The sequence below is a fragment of the Chionomys nivalis genome, chromosome 10 (genome assembly GCF_950005125.1).
Source record: "Chionomys nivalis chromosome 10, mChiNiv1.1, whole genome shotgun sequence".
Classification (NCBI taxonomy): domain Eukaryota; kingdom Metazoa; phylum Chordata; class Mammalia; order Rodentia; family Cricetidae; genus Chionomys; species Chionomys nivalis.
Window position 1 is genome coordinate 25,763,183 of NC_080095.1, and position 17,852 is coordinate 25,781,034.

Below are 17,852 nucleotides of genomic sequence, written 5' to 3' on the forward strand. Positions count from 1 at the left end.
GTATAACAAACCTTTTTATTTTAGGCTGTAACACACGCATACACACACACACACACACACACACACACACACACACACACTGGTTTCTTTTGTATATCAGCAGATATATGGCCCCCGAAGGATACTGTGGCTTCTCATCAGTCTCTTGATGGAACTTCATTGTATGTATATAGCTCCATCTCAGTAAATATTTCTCTTCTCTTTGTCCCAGAGTTATGTTGTCTTCTATTTTCTTCCTCTGTCTTTCTGCCTGAGGAAACTTTCTAATCTCTGTAGTTAGACCTGGATGAAGAGTCTCAACTTCACTTTTCCTCACCTTTCGGTAGAATAAATCAGTTGCCCTATCACAGAATTTCTCAACAGGATTGGTTCCCGGTTTATGAAGAGTCTGCTTTGGTTTTTATTTACTTGTAATGTTGCACATATATGGAGATAGCAGACATTTCAATACATTTGTACACTGTGTAATTGTCTTATCAGGAGAGTTGGCATCTCTATCATCTTAGGTGTTTATTATTTCTTTGACAACATTTAATTTCTGTTCATTTTAATATAACATTTAGCTATAAGAATTGCCTTATAGCATTTTAGAAACACATCATGCAATAAATAAAAAGACAAGTAGATAGAGAGATGATGTCTTTCCTATTGCATTTGTTTAAAATCTACTAGGGATGGTCCAGCAATAAAACTAATGCCACTTTTACTTAGACCTCAAATGCTATGAAGCAAAGGAAAAAGATGTGCTATCATACTTTGCGTCTTTTTAATTTTTAGCTCTAAGTGATGCTATTCATAAATCAATTAAATACTGTTTCTTTTTTATGCCACAGAAGATATTAAAAGTTATCAATGGGTTACAAAGAGATTTTCATACCTGTATTCCTGTAGAGACTGGATAACGAAGATCACTACTTACAAAAAGACCCAAAGAGGTGAGGATGACTAAAAAATAATTTGTTAACACCATATCTATCAATGTCAGTCCTTCATGTTCTGAAGGAAGAAATCAAATCACATCATAGGTTAGAAACAGTGAGTTTTTTAGAAAGGCATTTCATAAATACTGAATGAGTTTCAAAATAAATGAAATATGAGGATAAACACAGCCAGAAAAATTACCGTCTTTAAGATGTGAATAGATGTTTTCTGTCAGGTCATACCATTTGGTTTTATTATAATCCCAAAATCCAGAATTGGTAACTCCTATAAAAACACCTACCATGAAAGAAAAAGAAATCAGAGCCAGGCAACTTTGCAGAGCTCAATTCCATGAACACAAACCTGCTCCATCTTCTAACCCAGGCTCTCCCACACTGAATTAGTCACAGCTCTATAGAACTGACAATGTGAATCTATATCATCTATCTATCTGTCTGTCTGTCTATCTATCTATGGAACATACATTTAGTCATCAAAAATCCAAATTTCCAAATGAAAACAATCACATATGTGTAAATGTTACAAATAGATACACATTATATAATGGGGATTAATTGGAATGGCATTCAGGCTGTAGTCCAGTTCAACAATGGCTGTCTACCAGTGGAAAGTCCAGAAACACAGGAGTTGTTTCGGTCCACCAGGCTGGGTGTCCCAGCTGGTCTTGAGTATGTGCAGAATCCTGAAGAAGTAGGCTCTAATGCCAGTGAAGGAATACACTTGCTAGTGAGAGTGAGGGCAAGCAGGCGAAGAACAAAAGCTTCCTTCTTCCATGTTCTTCATATACGATAGCACCAGAAGGTATGACCCTGATTAAAGGTAAGTCTAGCTACTTCAAATGATTTAATTAAGAAACATTCCTCAGCTACTTCAAATGATTTAATTAAGAAAAATTCCTCACAGGTATACCCAGCACTTTGGGTTTTACTTGATTCTAGATGTAGTGAGGCTGACAAGGAAGAATAGCCTACATGAGTCCATTCCTTGTCAGTCTGACAGTCATATCTCCTATGTCACACTTAATTTCTAAATGAAACCAATAACCGGGTTATAATTATGCCTCACATGGTATAACTTTCCCACCAACAACCACAAACACATTATATACTTAACCACATCATAATTTGGCCTAACATGCTATAATGCCTCACACAACTGCAAACACATTCTAAATTTTAGCATAGGTGGGAATGTTTCTTGAGGGATGTTCTTTTAGTATCTAAAAACATGAATATGAAGACTTTAAAACCACTAATATTTATTAATTGATGTTATAGTGCATATAAAGAAATCAAGAAAGAAAACACAAATATCTGCAAAAATACATTCTTAACAAAATATCACAGCAATTATAATTCTCATTTCTTCAACTGGTCACATGGCCTTAGCTGGTATTTATAGCTGTTTTTGCCTGCTACCCTTTGTGGTGTTTCCTCTACCCTCAGCAAACCTTTGCAAGTCTTGGCGCTTTTCCTAGAAGATTGATCCATATCCTCATTCCTGAAGGGCCTGTTTTCACTGTCATCCTGCCTGAATTAGTTGTTGCAACTTCTCCTCGACACTAATCAAAGACACCCTATATGATCTTCTGCATGCCAGACGTAATTTTTCTTACCTCCATTGTGGAGAAGCAACTCAATTTTCCCTTGGTAATCTGAATCAGTCACCACTCTTAACACTGTTATTCCTTTCTTAGTCTGTAGGGTTAAGGGCAGCCAGGGCATAGTCTGAGCTTCCAGTTCAATGGAATGCTGTTGAGTCTCCTGGCAGGAGCATTCTTCCTTCTGGAACCAAAACTGCTAGGCCACAAGGTCATGGGAATGAAAAGCAAAATTTTGCTAGTGGGTCACTAGGGGTAAAAGTGAGTGGAACAATTCCTTTTTCCACCATGTGATCCCTGAACTCCATAGATCCTGGCTGTACCATATATCTGCTGCTGATTCAAAGAATATACCACCTTCTGAAGGCTCTTGACCCACCTAATCTATGCTATAACTGTGTTTTCAAAAGCTCATTCCATCATTCTTTTAGGCAAGCTGCTTCAGGCTGCTGAGACTCTATTAAGACCAGTAGATTATATAATCATAGGCCCACTCTCCCACTTCTCTGGTTGTGAAGTAAGCTCTTTTGTTAGAAGCAATATTGTATGGACCATGAGGGTGATGGATAAGGCATTCCTTGAGTTTGCAGATGGTGGTTTGACAGAAGTATTGCATGAAGGAAACAGAAAGGCAAAGCACTGTCCTTTCTCTTGAGAGGAAGTTGTCCAATGTGGTCAACCTGCCACCAGTTCAATAGCTGCTCATCCTGGGGAATGGTGCCATATCTGGGGCACAGTGTTGTTCTTTGCTGTTGGCAGATCTGGTACCCAGCAGCAGCTGTGTTCAAGTCAGCCTTAGTGAGTAGCAGTCCATATTTTCAAGTTCATGTGTCACCGCCGTCTCTGCCACCACAGCCACTTTGTTAAGGGGATCTTTGGGTAATGACAAGGATGGAAGAGCAGAGAAGCTAACTAGTCATAGACTGGACCATTCCAGAAACCCTACCCTCTGAAATCACTTTTTGAAGGGCATTTACTTAGGACACAAGAATCTTCACAACCTTCATCCGTTTGAGGAGATCTCATCCTTCCTTGCCAGATATCCTTCTCTCAAAGTTTCCAACCATCATCGTTCCAATCCCTGACATCTAGTTCATACAACTCATGACCCAGTGAACCATCACACATCCAGATATTTCTCATTCAAAACAAAATATATGACAATGCCTGAAGTTTTTTTCAACTGAGATTTCCCTTTTCTGGTGCCTTCAGGATTGTCCCAGAAAGAGGTTGCAATGCTACAGCTGTCTACTTCTGGGTGGTGCCTGCTTAATGTGTAGAACCATTGGAAAATCGGGCCCTGGTCTTCTCTTCCTTAGTCAACTGATCAGGTCACACCCCAGGAGGCTATATGTACATACCTGGGAGCAGGGAGCATTATAATGGGAGTGGGAACCACAGGCATTTGGGAAACTTCTTCCTGTTATTTACTTGTACCTTCAGAACCTGCTCAGGGACCTGGAGAGATGGATCAGAGGTTAAGAGCACTAACTACTCTTCCAGAGGTCCTGAGTTCAATTCCTAGTAATCATATGGTGGTTCACAACAATATGTAATAAGGTCTGGTGCCAGAAAGATGAACATGATATGTACTCATTCATAAGTGAATACTATTTGTGAAGCAAAGGATATTGAGCCTATAGTTCATGATCCTAGAGAAGCTAAGTAACATGGTGAACCCTAAGAAAAGCATACATAGATCGACCCGGAAAGGGAAAATAGTTAAGATTGCGTGACAAAACTGGAACCATGGGGGTGGGGGCTAAGCAATAGAAGAGAGGATGCCCAAACTGGCCTTGCCCTGTATCAGACTGATGAATATCTTCTCATCCAGCAACTGATGGAAACAGAGGCGCAGAGCACTGGACTGAGCTCCCAAAGTTCAGTTGAAGAGTGGGAGGAGTGAGAATATGAGCAAAGAGGTTAAGACCATGATGGGGACATCCACTGAAACAATTTACCTGAGCTAATGGGAGCTCACCAACTCCAGCCTGACAGGGAAGGAACCAGCTTAGGACCAAACTAGTCCCTCTGAATGTGGTTGACATTGTATGGTTGGAGCAGACTGCAGGGCTACTGGTAGTGGCACCAGGATTTATCCCTACTGCTTGTACTGGCTGTTTGGGAACCTATTCTCTTTGGATGGATACCTTGCTCAGCCTAGATATAGTAGGGCGGGCCTTGGACGTTCCCCAAAGCAATGTGCCTTACCCTCTCTGAAGACTGGATGGGAGGAGGGATGGGAGGCAGGTAAAGGGAATAGGAGGAAGGGAGGGAGTGGGAACTGGGTTTGATATGTAAAATGAAAAAAGATAGTTTGTTTTCTTTTAAAAAATAATAAAATAATTTTTTAAAAAAAAAGAAAATAAACTAGGCATAAAGTAAAAAGATCTAGTGCCCTCTTCTGGCCTGCAGGAACACATGCAAGAAGAATTCTGTATATATAATGAATAAATAAATCTTTTAAAAAAAAAACAGAACCTGCTCAGGCTTGATCACATATATCCAACTCCATTTGATAATAGATCGCTGCTGTGAATATTTTACTTCATGGCTTAGTGGGTCACCAAGCTCATGATGGGTAGCTCAGTTTCCATGGTAACTTGGTGGCCTATTGTCAAATGTTCAGTTTCCACTAAAGTCCATTAGCAGGCCAAGATCTGTCTCTCAAAGATAAAATAGTTGGCTAAAGATAATGGTAGAACCTTGCTCCAATATCCCAAAGGTGCCTTCCATGATTCTCACATATGGCCCTGCCAAAGGCTCCAAACAGCATCCTTATTGGCCGCTGACACCTCAAGTATCATTAGATATGTTGCATCATATGGCCCATGAGGTAGAGCAGCCTTCAAAGCAGCCTGGACTTGTTGAAGAGTCTTCTCCTGTTCCAGGCCCCACTCAAAGCTAGCCACTCTCTGAGTTACTTGCTATATGGTCAAGAGTAACACATTCAGGTGAGGAATGTGCTGTCTCCAGAATCCAAATAGGCCCACTAAACATTGTGCTTCTTTCTTGGTGGTGGGAGGGGCCAGGTGCAAAAACGTACCCTTCACCTTAGAAGGAATATTTCTGTGTGCTTCACACTATGCATCTCTAAAAACTTCACTGAGGTAGAAGGCCCTTGAAGTTTGGTTGGATTTGTTTTCCATCCTCTGATATGTGTATGTGTAATGGCTTTGTGGGAGCCTAGGTAGTTTGGATGCTCACCTTAATAGACCTGGATGGAGGTGGGTGGTCCCACAGGGCAGGGAAACCTGATTGCTCTTTGGGCTGAGGAGGGAGGAAGACTTGATTGGGGGAGGGGGGGAAATGGGAGGTGGTGGCAGGGAAGAGGCAGAAATCTTTAATAATTAAATAAATTAATTAATTAAAAAAAAGAATTAACAAGAAGCCTGAGCTACTAGGCCAATCAGTTTATAAATAAAAATAAATAAAAAAATAAAGATCCACACTACCACTAAAAAAAAGAAAGAGTTCAATGGAAAAAACTGAACAAGAAAACGCAAGAGGGATTTTAATATTTGTGATTAAAAACATTGAAAGGGGCTGTGGAAAGAGCCCAGTCAGTAGTGTTCTTGCCATGTACAGTTGACAATCTGAGTTCTCTTCCTGTGCCCTCATAAAAAATTTTCAGGGAGAGTGACATACCTATAACCGCAGACTGGAGATGCAGACAGAGAATAGTCAGTTTAGCAAAATTGGTGGGATCTAGGTTCAGGAAGAGACCATACCTCAAAAATAAGCTGAAGAAAAATTAAATATGTTTACTGTAGTCAACCCCTGGTCTCTCTATATACCTGCACACAGTGGAGTATGTACACACCCACCTACCCACTCCATGCCATGAATGAAAGATATTTGCTAAATCCTTTCCTCCTCAGTCCTTTCCTTCCATGTTATATGCTCTCTCTCTGTCTCTCTCTGTCTCTCTCTGTCTCTCTCTCTCTCTCCCCTCTATCTCCTCATTGACTTGCTTGTCCTTCCTCTCTTACTGTTGACCTAGGATAGTCTAGAATTCACTAAATTGTAGGGATATAGCCCCACCCATTGGGGGCGTGTTCGCCTTGGGCTAATGTTTACTGATAAATCTGCCGGGCGTGATCCCAGCAGCCCTTTTTTGTTCTGCTTTTCCTGTTCTCCGCAGGAACCTGTGGTCCTGTAAGTCTATTTCCTTATTAAAGCTGTATATATTTTTATAATCTGTCTGCATTCATTTACGCCGCCACATTTTGGTGCCCAACGTGGGGCTATTTTGCCCCCGCCCCGGCACAGGGGGGACGCAAGCTCCATCATTTCCCCTTTTTCTGTTTAATGATGGAGCTTGCGTCCTCCCTGTGCCGGGGCGGGGGCAAAAGAGCCCCACGTTGGGCGCCATTCTGTTGTAATAGGTGCGGCGGGGCTGCGTCCCCGGCACCCAGCCGCCCGCATGGCTAGCTTATGCCCCGAAATAATTACATGGAAACTGTATTCTTTTAAACACTGCTTGGCCCATTAGTTCCAGCCTCTTATTGGCTAGCTCTTACATATTGATCTAACCCATTTCTAATATTTTGTGTAGCACCATGAGCTGGCTTACCAGGGAAGATCTTAACCTGCGTCTGTCTGGAGTGGGAGAATCATGGCGACTGCCTGACTCGGCTTCTTTCTCCCAGCATTCTGTTCTGTTTACTCCGCCTATCTAATTTTCTGTCCTATCAGGGCCAAGCAGTTTTCTTTATTAATTAACCAATGAAAGCAACAGATAAATACAAGACCCACCTCCATCACTAAATGAGATAAGGCTGCCTGTAACAATATTTCTGCTTCAGGCTCTGAGTGTGGGACACCATCCTCACATAACAGAATTGCCTTTGTTAGGGTTTCTATTGCTGTGAAGAGAAATCATGATCATGGCAACTCATAAAGGAAAACATTTCTTGGGGTGGACCACTTGCAGTTCAGAGGTTCAGTCCATTATCATCATGAAGGTTCATTGTAGCATCAGGCAAGCATGGCACTGGAGAAATAGCTGAGATTCCCATATGTTGCACATTACAGGAAATGGTGTGTCTCACTGAGTGGTATTTTGAACATATATGAGACCTCAAAGCCTGCCCCCACAGAGACACACTTCCTCTGACAAGGCCACACTTCCTAGTAGTGCCACTCTCTATGATCTTACGGGAGACAATTACATTCAAACTACATTACACTCCTCAGCCCCATAAGCTTATAACACTATCATAACACAAAATGCATTTAGTTCAACTTCAAAAGTCCCCATAAGTCACAACAAAGTTCAAAAGTCCAAAGTTCAAAGCCTCTTCTAAGATTCATGCAATCTCTTAACTGTAATCCCCTATAAACATGAAATCAAAAAACAGATCACATATTTCAAACATATAATGGCACAGGATATACATTTGGGTTATCATTTCAAAATGCAGAGAAGGGAGCATAGTGAGGAAATACTGGACTAAAGCAAGACCAAAACCCAGCTGGGCAAACTCCAAACTCTGCATCTCCATGTCTGATGTCAAAGCACTCTTCAGATCACCAACTTCTTTCAGCTTTGTCAACAGCAACACTCTTGGGCTGCTAAGATAGCTCTTTTCTTTGGCAGGTATCCCATGGCTCTAGAATTATTGACATCTTGCCAAGACAAGGCAATCCAGGCTTCAATTTCAAAGCTTCACACAATGGCTTCTCTGGGCCTCCATACAGGAACACCCCTGACACATGCCTGGCCTTAGTAACTTTCCTTAGGTATAGGGGCAAATTCCATAGCCTGTTTCTTCTATCCTTGATTCTACAGACAGAACCACATGGATGAAGCTACCAAGTTCTGCTGCATGCTGGGCCTGGAACATGATCCCCTCTTTCAATCACATCTTCACCAGCTTCCTATTTTTTACTGCCTATGCTTAAGTGTCCTAAAACTTACTTGCTTTGCAGGCCAGGCGACCTCAAACTCAGATATCTGATAGCCTCTGCCTTCCCAGTGTTGGGATTTGGTGGTGTAGGAGGGTCTTCTGTCTATGTGTTACTTTCATTGGTTAAATAAAGAGACTGCCTTGGCCTTTGATAGGGCAGAAAATTAGGCAGGTGGAGTAGACAGAACAGAATGCTGGGGAAAAGGCAGGCAGAGAGAGCCGCCATGGAGTCAGCCACCAGGTCAGACATGCTGAATCTCTCCTGGTAAGCCACAGTCATGTGGTGATACACAGATTATTAGAAATGGGTTAATCAAGATGTGAGAGTTAGCAATTAAGAGGCTAGAGCTAATGGGCCAGGAAGTGTTTAAATGAATACAGTTTCTGTGTAATTATTTCAGGTATAAGCTAGATGGGTGGCCAGACATGGCCTGAGGCTCCTCAAATACAATTTGGTGTGGTTATTTCGGGTATAAACTAGCCGGGTGGCAGGGATGCAGTCCGCCTCTCCTACTACAACAGGGATTAAAGGCAGTACCACCACACCCAACCCTAAGTGTTTCTTTAATTCATTTTCACAAGTTGAAAACTTAGCTGGGTGGTATATTGGTCTGAGGTGACCACTCGCTTTATTCCATTTCTTAATTTGTTATCTCCTTGAACAGGGGACTTAGCTCCATTCCACTTCCCAGCACTCCTTTTCTCCTCAAATTGTACATTTTGTATTTGTCCTTGCTCAGCTTGCTCATTTTCATTATAAATTTTCATTAGAGTTACCATTAGTAAACACATGACAGTCTATACTAGGCTGTTTCCTATGCCAATGGAACTAACCCAAAAATTAATCCAAAATTCTTCATGTTAGCCTCAGGCAGATCCTTTGGACAAGGGCAAAAGGCAGCCACTTTCTTCACCAAAATGTCACAAGAGCAGTCTCTAGATCACATATTATTACTATTCTCCAAAACATCTTAAGATAGCCCCCCACAGTTCAGATAACTCTTAGTACAGTCTTCTATGTTCCTATTTCTAAGGCCCATTAAGCAGCACTTAAAGTGTTCAACTGCTTTTCCAATCCACAGTCCCAAATCTCACATTCATTCAAACAAAAAAAAAAAAATGGTCCAGCCTATCACAGCAATGCCCCAGTCCTTAGTACCAAGTTCTGTCTTAGTTAGGATCCCTATTGTTATGAAGAAACGCCATGGTCATGACAACTCTTATAAAGAAAAACATTTGATTGGGGTGGCTTGATTACAGTTTAGAGGTTCAGTTCATTATTATCATGGTAGAACATGGCGGCAGACAGACAGACATGGTGCTGGAGAAGGAGCTGAGAGTTCTCCATCTTGCAAGCAACAGGAAGTGGTATGTCTCACTGGGTGTTATCTTGAGCATACATGAGACCTTAAAGTGTGTCCCCACAGTAACATACTTCCTTCAAAAAGGCCACACCTACTCCAATGAAGCAATACTTTCTAATGGTACCACTCCCTGTGAGCTTATGGTGGCCAATTACTTTCAAACTACCACAAGAATACAATTTCTTTTTTATTTCATAATATGTTTTTATTGACGATTAGGGAATTTCACATCATGAACCCCAAGCATATCACTACCCAGTCCTCCCAGGTCTGTCCTCCCACCCTTCCCCCACCCACACACACATACCAAAAGAAGATGAGGAAGGGGAAGAAGAAAAAGAAAAAAGGAAACAAAACACACACACACAAAAAAAAAGAACAATTTCAATTTGTGTTGCCCATATACTCACTAGAGTATGCTCAAAATTCTGGTGGTCAGTTCCTTAAAGAAAACCCACACCCCTGCCAGAAGACCTCAGCTGTGGAGAGCTACGCTTCAATATGCCCATCATACTTATTTTTAAGAATTATCTTCAATGGCTACCTGTCAAGCTTGTTACTTTTGGGTGGGGTGTGGTAGAAGTTGCCACGGAAGCCTTCCATGTTTCTTTTTCTCAACTGTGAGTCTGCAGTCATCAATATCATGGCAAAAGTGGCTTCCATGTTCTTCACAGTCAGTAGGGGCATGAATTATGGACTTGCACATGGATTCTGGTGACTGCCTGGACCACAGACATTCACATGATCTCTAACATTAGCTCAGGACACAGACCTCAGCATGGTCCCAGGAGACAACCCGGACCTGGACATCACCGTGGCCTCAGTAGGCAACACAGACTACCCACATCAACATGGCCCCTGTCAGAAGTACAGCTCATGGACTTCAGGATGGCACCAGACAGTGGCTCTGACCCAGAATATCTGTATGGCTCTAAGTGGTGCCTCTGGCCTGGGACCTCAACATGGCTCCCAGGTGCTGTAGGACCATAAGCACCACATGAACCTCCAGCTTCAACATGGCCTGGGACAGTAGATGAAGGGTACCAGAGTGGCCTCCAGGGACAGCACGGACTATAGAGGTCGTTTTAAGAGTTCCAAACCAGAAAATGGACCATTCTTCATCTTGGACATCCTGTCATTGCTCAGAACCAGGACAGTCATCTAGCTGAGAAGTGTGTTAAGAGGCTGAAAGGGAGTGCAAGCTCCAGACTGCTGCACACTACGCTCTTGGCCCTATTCAGCCATGACATGCTCTCCTGTCCACTAAAGCCTTCTCTCTCTTACCACAACTGTTGAGTCTCTAGGCCCACATCTCTCCACTGCTTAATCACCAATCCATTCCTCTCTCTTTCCCAGTGCTCCAGCAAACATTCATTCATCACAGTGGCACTGGAAACTATAGTTTATTACATAATATATATGTGTATATATATATTACACACATTATACACACACACACAGCTTTATTTTCTTTTTTAATTGTTGCTATCTTCTAAGCTACAGCTATCCAGGTCAGCGACGGCAGCTCTGTCACTACCTGCAGCAGTTTGGCTGCAAAAGCCACAGCCTGAAAAAAATCTGTTTCCTCAGGCACCATAGCTTTATTTTTTCTCTGTCCCTCTAGAGAAGTCCAGATTCAAAGGTTGACCTAGAATTCTGCTCCCCAGAGAGGATGAATAGCAAGCAGCTTACCTAGATCACCACCTGGCATTTCCCAAGAAGTTCTCATACTTTTCCTGGCCCCTCTTCAAAACCCCTTCTCCACCTGACTCCTCCCTACAATTTCCGGTCAGCTACTTGCTGACTCAGGCTCCTGATCACAGGTGAATTTTATTTAATCAAACACTTCTTTGCATCATTAAAAAAAAGGTCCAAAGCATAACACATCTTAAAATAATATTCTACAACATATATGAGTGTGTGTGTGTGTGTGTGTGTGTGTGTGTGTGTGTGTGTGTGACATACACACATACACTGCCCAAACAGCTTTACATGCAAATATTGGCCAGGTTCAAGGTTTCTGGTTTCTGAAGCACCATAAATACTGGATCATTGCCAAGATACTTGTTTCAGATATTCTGTTATTGCCTAGAATCAAGGTGTGTTATAGCTAGGCAGGGCATCCTGGGTCATCCAAGGCCCTTGCTGCCACACACTTCGCTGCACTCTATGGCTGCCACCCTGAGGTTCACCAGGCTCAAACTTTCTGCTTGTAGCCCTTAGGAGCTCTGCTGCCCAGTACACTCCATCTCCCAGCAGGACAAGCATCTCAGATCCTGAGTTCTGTGGGTTGCCCTGAGTTCTGTGAACAGTGTAACAAAGTCTTGAATTTCAGAAGGGGCTTATAGGACTTCAATTTACAGCATCCAGGTTAGAAACACGGGTCACAACCTGGCACTTGTGCCTAGAATCTGAAATGGAAAACCGTCTTTCTAATTTGTGAGCATTGGTGCTAGCTCTATGTATCTATTGCCAGAGTTGAATTAAATCACAGGATACCCACTTGGCATCTCCAATATGCCAAGAAAAATCACTCTGTGTGGGAAATCCATACGTTTGATGCCACAAGCGTGATAAATCAGAGTCTAGAGAAAAACAGCTGTTTTTCTTCCATATGCCATTAGATATTTAACAATCATTGAAAATATGTCTGTAATAAATACAATAAGGTAGTGTCCCAGGAATAAAAATACTGATTTATACATAGCAGAAAGTGAAGATAGACCAGAAGCAATTAAGACTCTCTGGAAAACTGTAACAAACTTACGAAGAACAGAGGACAGGGGACCTACTAGTTGACTGACTTGGTTAACTGGTTTTGAAATAGGGTCTAACAAGGTTAACCTCAAACTCAATTGCTTTGCCTTAGTCTGCCAAGTAACTGGGATTTAGGCACACACCACCATGTCCTGTTTTAAGTCACCATTTGAATGGCACAAGGCCACAACAAAGGAGGACCTGTCCTAGCAGCTCACACTGGCAAGCAGAAGAGGTGGAGTGACAAACAGTAAATTGTATTCTCTGTATGCATTTAGTGTGTATTTCCACTTAAAACCACCCTTAACAAATATATAACACTGCTTACTTCAACAGTCAATAAGACTGTAAACTTACCATTATGTGTCGAGTTCAAAATAAAGCCAATTAATGCCACATCATTGGCACAGGGGCACTTTGCCACTCGGATATCTGTCACATGTGGATACAATTGTTTGACAAGTGCTTCAGTCATTTTAGATCCAAGACTCCACTGAAGAATAGGTTCTGGGGAAGGCAAATTTAGGCCTTTAAATTATGGCAGCACTCTTGAAACTAGAGCACCACTATTTTTAGAAAAATATTTTAGAAAAACTATGTAAAGAAAATTTTTGATTGTCCAAATCAGGTAGTATATATAGTAGAGGCTGGAGAGCTTGCTCAGCAGTTAAGAACACTGGCTACAGCAATCTTACCAAAAACAATGTACAGATTTAACACAATGCCCATCAAAATCTCAGCACAATTCTTCAAAGACCTCGAAAGAATGGTACTCAACTTCATATGGAAAAGCAAAAAACCCGGGATAGCCAAAACAATCCTGAACAATAAAAGAACTTCTGGAGGCATCACAATCCCTGACTTCAAACTCTACTACAGAGCTACTATACTGAAAACAGCCTGGTATTGGCATAAGAACAGACAGGAGGACCAATGGAATCAAATAGAAGACCCAGATATCAATCCACACACCTTCGAACACCTGGTTTTTGACAAAGAAGCAAAAAATATCAAATGGAAAAAAGAAAGCATATTTAACAAGTGGTGCTGGCATAACTGGGTATCAACATGTAGAAGAATGAAAATAGACCCGTATCTATCACCATGCACAAAACTCAAGTCCAAATGGATCAAAGACCTCAACATAAAGCCAGCTACACTGAACCTTATAAAAGAGAAAGTGGGAAGTACACTTGAACGCATTGGCACAAGAGACTACTTCTTAAATATAACACCAATAGCACAGACACTGAGAGAAACAATTAATAAATGGGACCTCCTAAAATTGAAAAGCTTTTGTAAAGCAAAGGATATGGTCAACAAGACAAAATGACAGTCTACAGAATGGGAAAAGATCTTCACTAACCCCACACCAGACGGAGGTCTGATCTCGAAAATATACAAAGAACTCAAGAAATTGGACACCAAAAAAACACATAATCCAATTTTAAAAATGGACTACAGGCCTAAACAGAGAACTCTCAACAGAGGAATCTAAAATGGTTGAAAGACACTTAAGGAAATGTTCAACATCCTTAGTCATCAGAGAAATGCAAATCAAAACATCTCTGAGATTCCATCTTACACCTGTAAGAATGGCCAAGATCAACTTATGCTCGAGAGGTTGTGGGGAAAGGGGAACACTTCTGCATTGATGGTGGGAATGCAAGCTGGTACAGCCTCTTTGGATATCAGTGTGGTGATTTCTCAGAAAATTAGGAAACAACCTTCCTCAAGACCCAGTCATACCACTTTTGGGTATATATCCAAAGGAAGCTCAATTGTGCCACAAGGACATGTGCTCAACTATGTTCATAGTAGCTCTGTCTGTCATAGCCAGAACCTGGAAACAACCTAAATGCCCCTTGACTGAAGAATGGATAAAGAAAATGTGGTACATTTACACAATAGAGTACTACACAGCAGAAAAAAATAACAACACCTTCAATTTTGTAGGAAAATGGATGTAGCTAGAAAACATTATATTGAGTGAGGTAACACAGACACAGAAAGACAATTATCACATGTACTCACTCATAGGTGGTTTTAAAACATAAAGCAAAGAAAATCACCCTACAAACCACAATCCCAGAGAACTTAGACAACAATGAGCACACTAAGAGAGACTTACATAGATCTAATCTACATGGGAAATAGAAAGTAGAAAGAGACAAGATCTCCTGAGTAAATTGGGAGCATGGGGACCTTGGGGGAGGGTTGAAGTGGGGAGAGAAGGGGAGCAGAAAAAAATGTAGAACTCAATAAATATCAATAATAAAAAAATTAAGAAACCAAAAGAAAAAACACTGGATGTTCTCTCGGGGAACCTGGGTTTGATTCCCAGTACCCACAGAGCTGCTGAATGTTGTGTGAAGTTCCCGTCCCAGCAAATTCACTACTCCTCTGATCTCCCAGGACACCAGGCACACACTTGATGCACAGACATGTGTACTGGCAAAACACTCATAAACATAAACCTTATACATGTGTGTAATATGATCTCACTCTTCTGCAGTTAAAAATGGGTCAGTTTTTATTATGCAAAGGAGAAAGAATGATATTCTCTTGCTAATACTCTGGAAATTGCTGAAGAACATTTAGAATGAGAGATATTACGTTAGCCATACATGGACAAGCATGGTCACATGGTCTGTGCTTAGAATTACAAGAGCTGGAACACAGAGCAGGGATATCTGTAATTTAGGAATCTGCTTCTGCTTCAAAAGCACACATTTCCTTTTGTTCCTTTTCCAATCCCATCAAAACAACAGTGGGTAAATAAAAGGCAAATAAACCCAGAATATATGTAGATAAAGACACGTTCTCATCAGTGAACCAGAAACTAAGGTCTCTAGGGAACAGGTAGAAGTTCAGTCTATCAAAAACTGCATATCACCTTTTTATAGAAAATTTGTTGGTTTTTAAAATTCTTATGCTTTCATTTTTGCTAAGCTCTGACTCAGAAGTCTCCTGCTGTTCTCCATACCCTATCTTCCTTCTGTGAGAAGCACTCTGTGAAATGCTAGGATGAGTGGGGGTCTCCTGGACCTCAGTGCAGCCTTGAGCATCACTGGAACTGAAGAAAGAGACTACAGTCTTCCTCAACAGACTGCACTCGGCAATGACCCAGCTGAAAGACTTAGTCAGACAAGGGGTGCAAATTTAAAACTCACAACACCTAAATGGAAATGTGATGTGGGAAGTCCTGTATATGCGTTGTTTTTATTGGCTAATGAATAAAGAAACTGCTTTGAACCTATAGTAGGTCAGAACAGAGCTAGGCAGGGAAAACTAAACTGAATGCTGGGAGAAAGAAGGCAGAGTCCGGGAAAAGCCATGGAGCCCCTGAAGAAGAAAGACGTGAGCTGCCAGCCAGAACCTTGTCAGTATTCCACGAATCTCATGGTAAAATATAAAATAATGGAAATGGATTAACCAAAGATATAAGAGCCAGCCAATAAGAAGCTAGAGTTAATAGGCCAAGCAGTGATTTGATTAATACAGTTTCTGTGTGGTTATTTCAGGAGTCTGGGTGGCCAGGAAATGAATGAGTGGATCCCACAACAGATATGAAACAGATTGAAGCTAAAGTCAAATTTTCATATATAAAAACAAGAATGCTCTTTTTTCCAATGGAAAAGAAACAGCAAAAAAAATTTTAAAACTTTCTTATTTAAAATTTTCAAAGGAAAAACACTTTTCCTCTTTTGCAAAAATTAGAGATAAAAGTACAAAGTAGTCCATGGCAGTTTGAAAGAATACTACTGTGTGATTTAAAAAATAGTCAAAGAACATCTACCTACAGAGACACTCGCTAATCAGTGCTTAGCTGTTTATATTCTACAGTGCAGTTCAATCTCCTCAAACTTTCAGGAAAATCGACTGTGTCTAGACCCAAATCCCTTGGGGAACTTCCCTCTTTCCCCTACTTTGTGAAAGCAAGAAAAGCAGTTCAGTTTCTGCCTGTTTGGTTATTATGCATTCTAGCTACAGCCAGAAGGGGAAAGAAAGAATGTCAGCTACAGTCGTTCAGCAGAAAGTTGCTCAGGATTTCAGAGAAGCTGCAGGTAAGCAACTGATTTCACGGACTGTAGCGTGGTTGCAGGCCATTCCCATCAGCCTCAGAGAACAAGGAAGTTGGATTTGTCCTGGATTGACAGAGCCTCTGACCTTAAGAAAAAGCTGCTTGGGGTCAGATGCTCTATGTTAAGTCATAAGAACTAGAGACTGTCAGTGACCTAAAAGACTCAGGTGAGCTGAGACATTGATCAGGAAAGTTGATTTGAAAAATAAACACCTTTGGTAAGCTTCTTATAAGATCAACACACTGACCTGTGTTGGTAATTATCATTTTTCAACTGCTGGGGAACTGACTTGCCTATGGAAACTTATATTCCCAAAGTTCCCCTGTTTGTCCTATAAAGTCCCTAATCCCTCAAATGCCACTTACAGAGTCTCCTCTCCTGCAGAGAGACTTAGTGCTGCCAAACTAAGAGAGAGAGAAATGACCAATGTGAAGGTCACTGTTCACCTGTGATTAAAGTGGTTTATGTGTACGATGCAGAATTTAGATGCACAGCTCGGGATCTATCGCACTCTGTATTAGATATGAAGCAGTCCAGAGAGGATTTTTAAACATCCCTTTTGAGTTTAGTGGTGAATATAACCTTAGGACCACACCCTCACCTTTCTCCCTGCCTCCCACTTCCTTGCACCATCCCTCCTGTCTCCAGGAACTGACACTGCCCTCCCTCCCTGATTGCTCCAGAAGTGGAGGATTCATTCTTGATGCTCCCACTTCCCTCTCCCTGGCCATCAGGAATCCCATCTGCTTGACTTACAAAGTGTATTTGTAGTCTTTGTTCTGCTACGCTCAACTTCTGCATGGCATGCACCACAGCTTGAGGATTACAGGCAGCTCTTGGGTGTGGTAATATGACAGCTATTAGCCGCGGCCTTTATTCCATTCCTGTCACCCTTTTCCCAGAATAGGTCACTTGCTGACAAGCATCCAACACTGGGATCCTTTCTAAATCCCAAGTCAGAATGCACCACCTTCCTACTCAATGCACTCAGGTGATGTCTTTTTGTTACAGCTAGTAAAAAGCCCACACTTTTTCCACAATCCCTGCCAGCCTTTCTAAATTCAAGGGACACCAACCATACCATCACTTTCTGTGCTTCAGCATATATGCATACATATATATGCACTTAGATATACACATGTGTGCATATATTTGTTTCTTGTTTGTGCCATCAGGCTGTCATCCTGGCCAT

The 17,852-nt window shown here is 41.5% G+C and overlaps 1 protein-coding gene across 1 annotated transcript in view; it reads right to left on the minus strand.

Moving 5' to 3' along the window:
* The window catches only part of Catsperb (cation channel sperm associated auxiliary subunit beta), a 176,294-nt gene that overhangs the window by 116,020 nt on the left and 42,422 nt on the right, over positions 1-17,852 (minus strand). Inside the window, exons 6-8 of the mRNA XM_057782160.1 lie at positions 12,933-13,082; positions 1,123-1,218; positions 878-996 (exon numbers count right to left, since the gene is read on the minus strand). Coding sequence (XP_057638143.1) covers positions 878-996; positions 1,123-1,218; positions 12,933-13,082 — 365 coding nt within the window. The remainder of the gene's footprint in view (positions 1-877; positions 997-1,122; positions 1,219-12,932; positions 13,083-17,852) is intronic.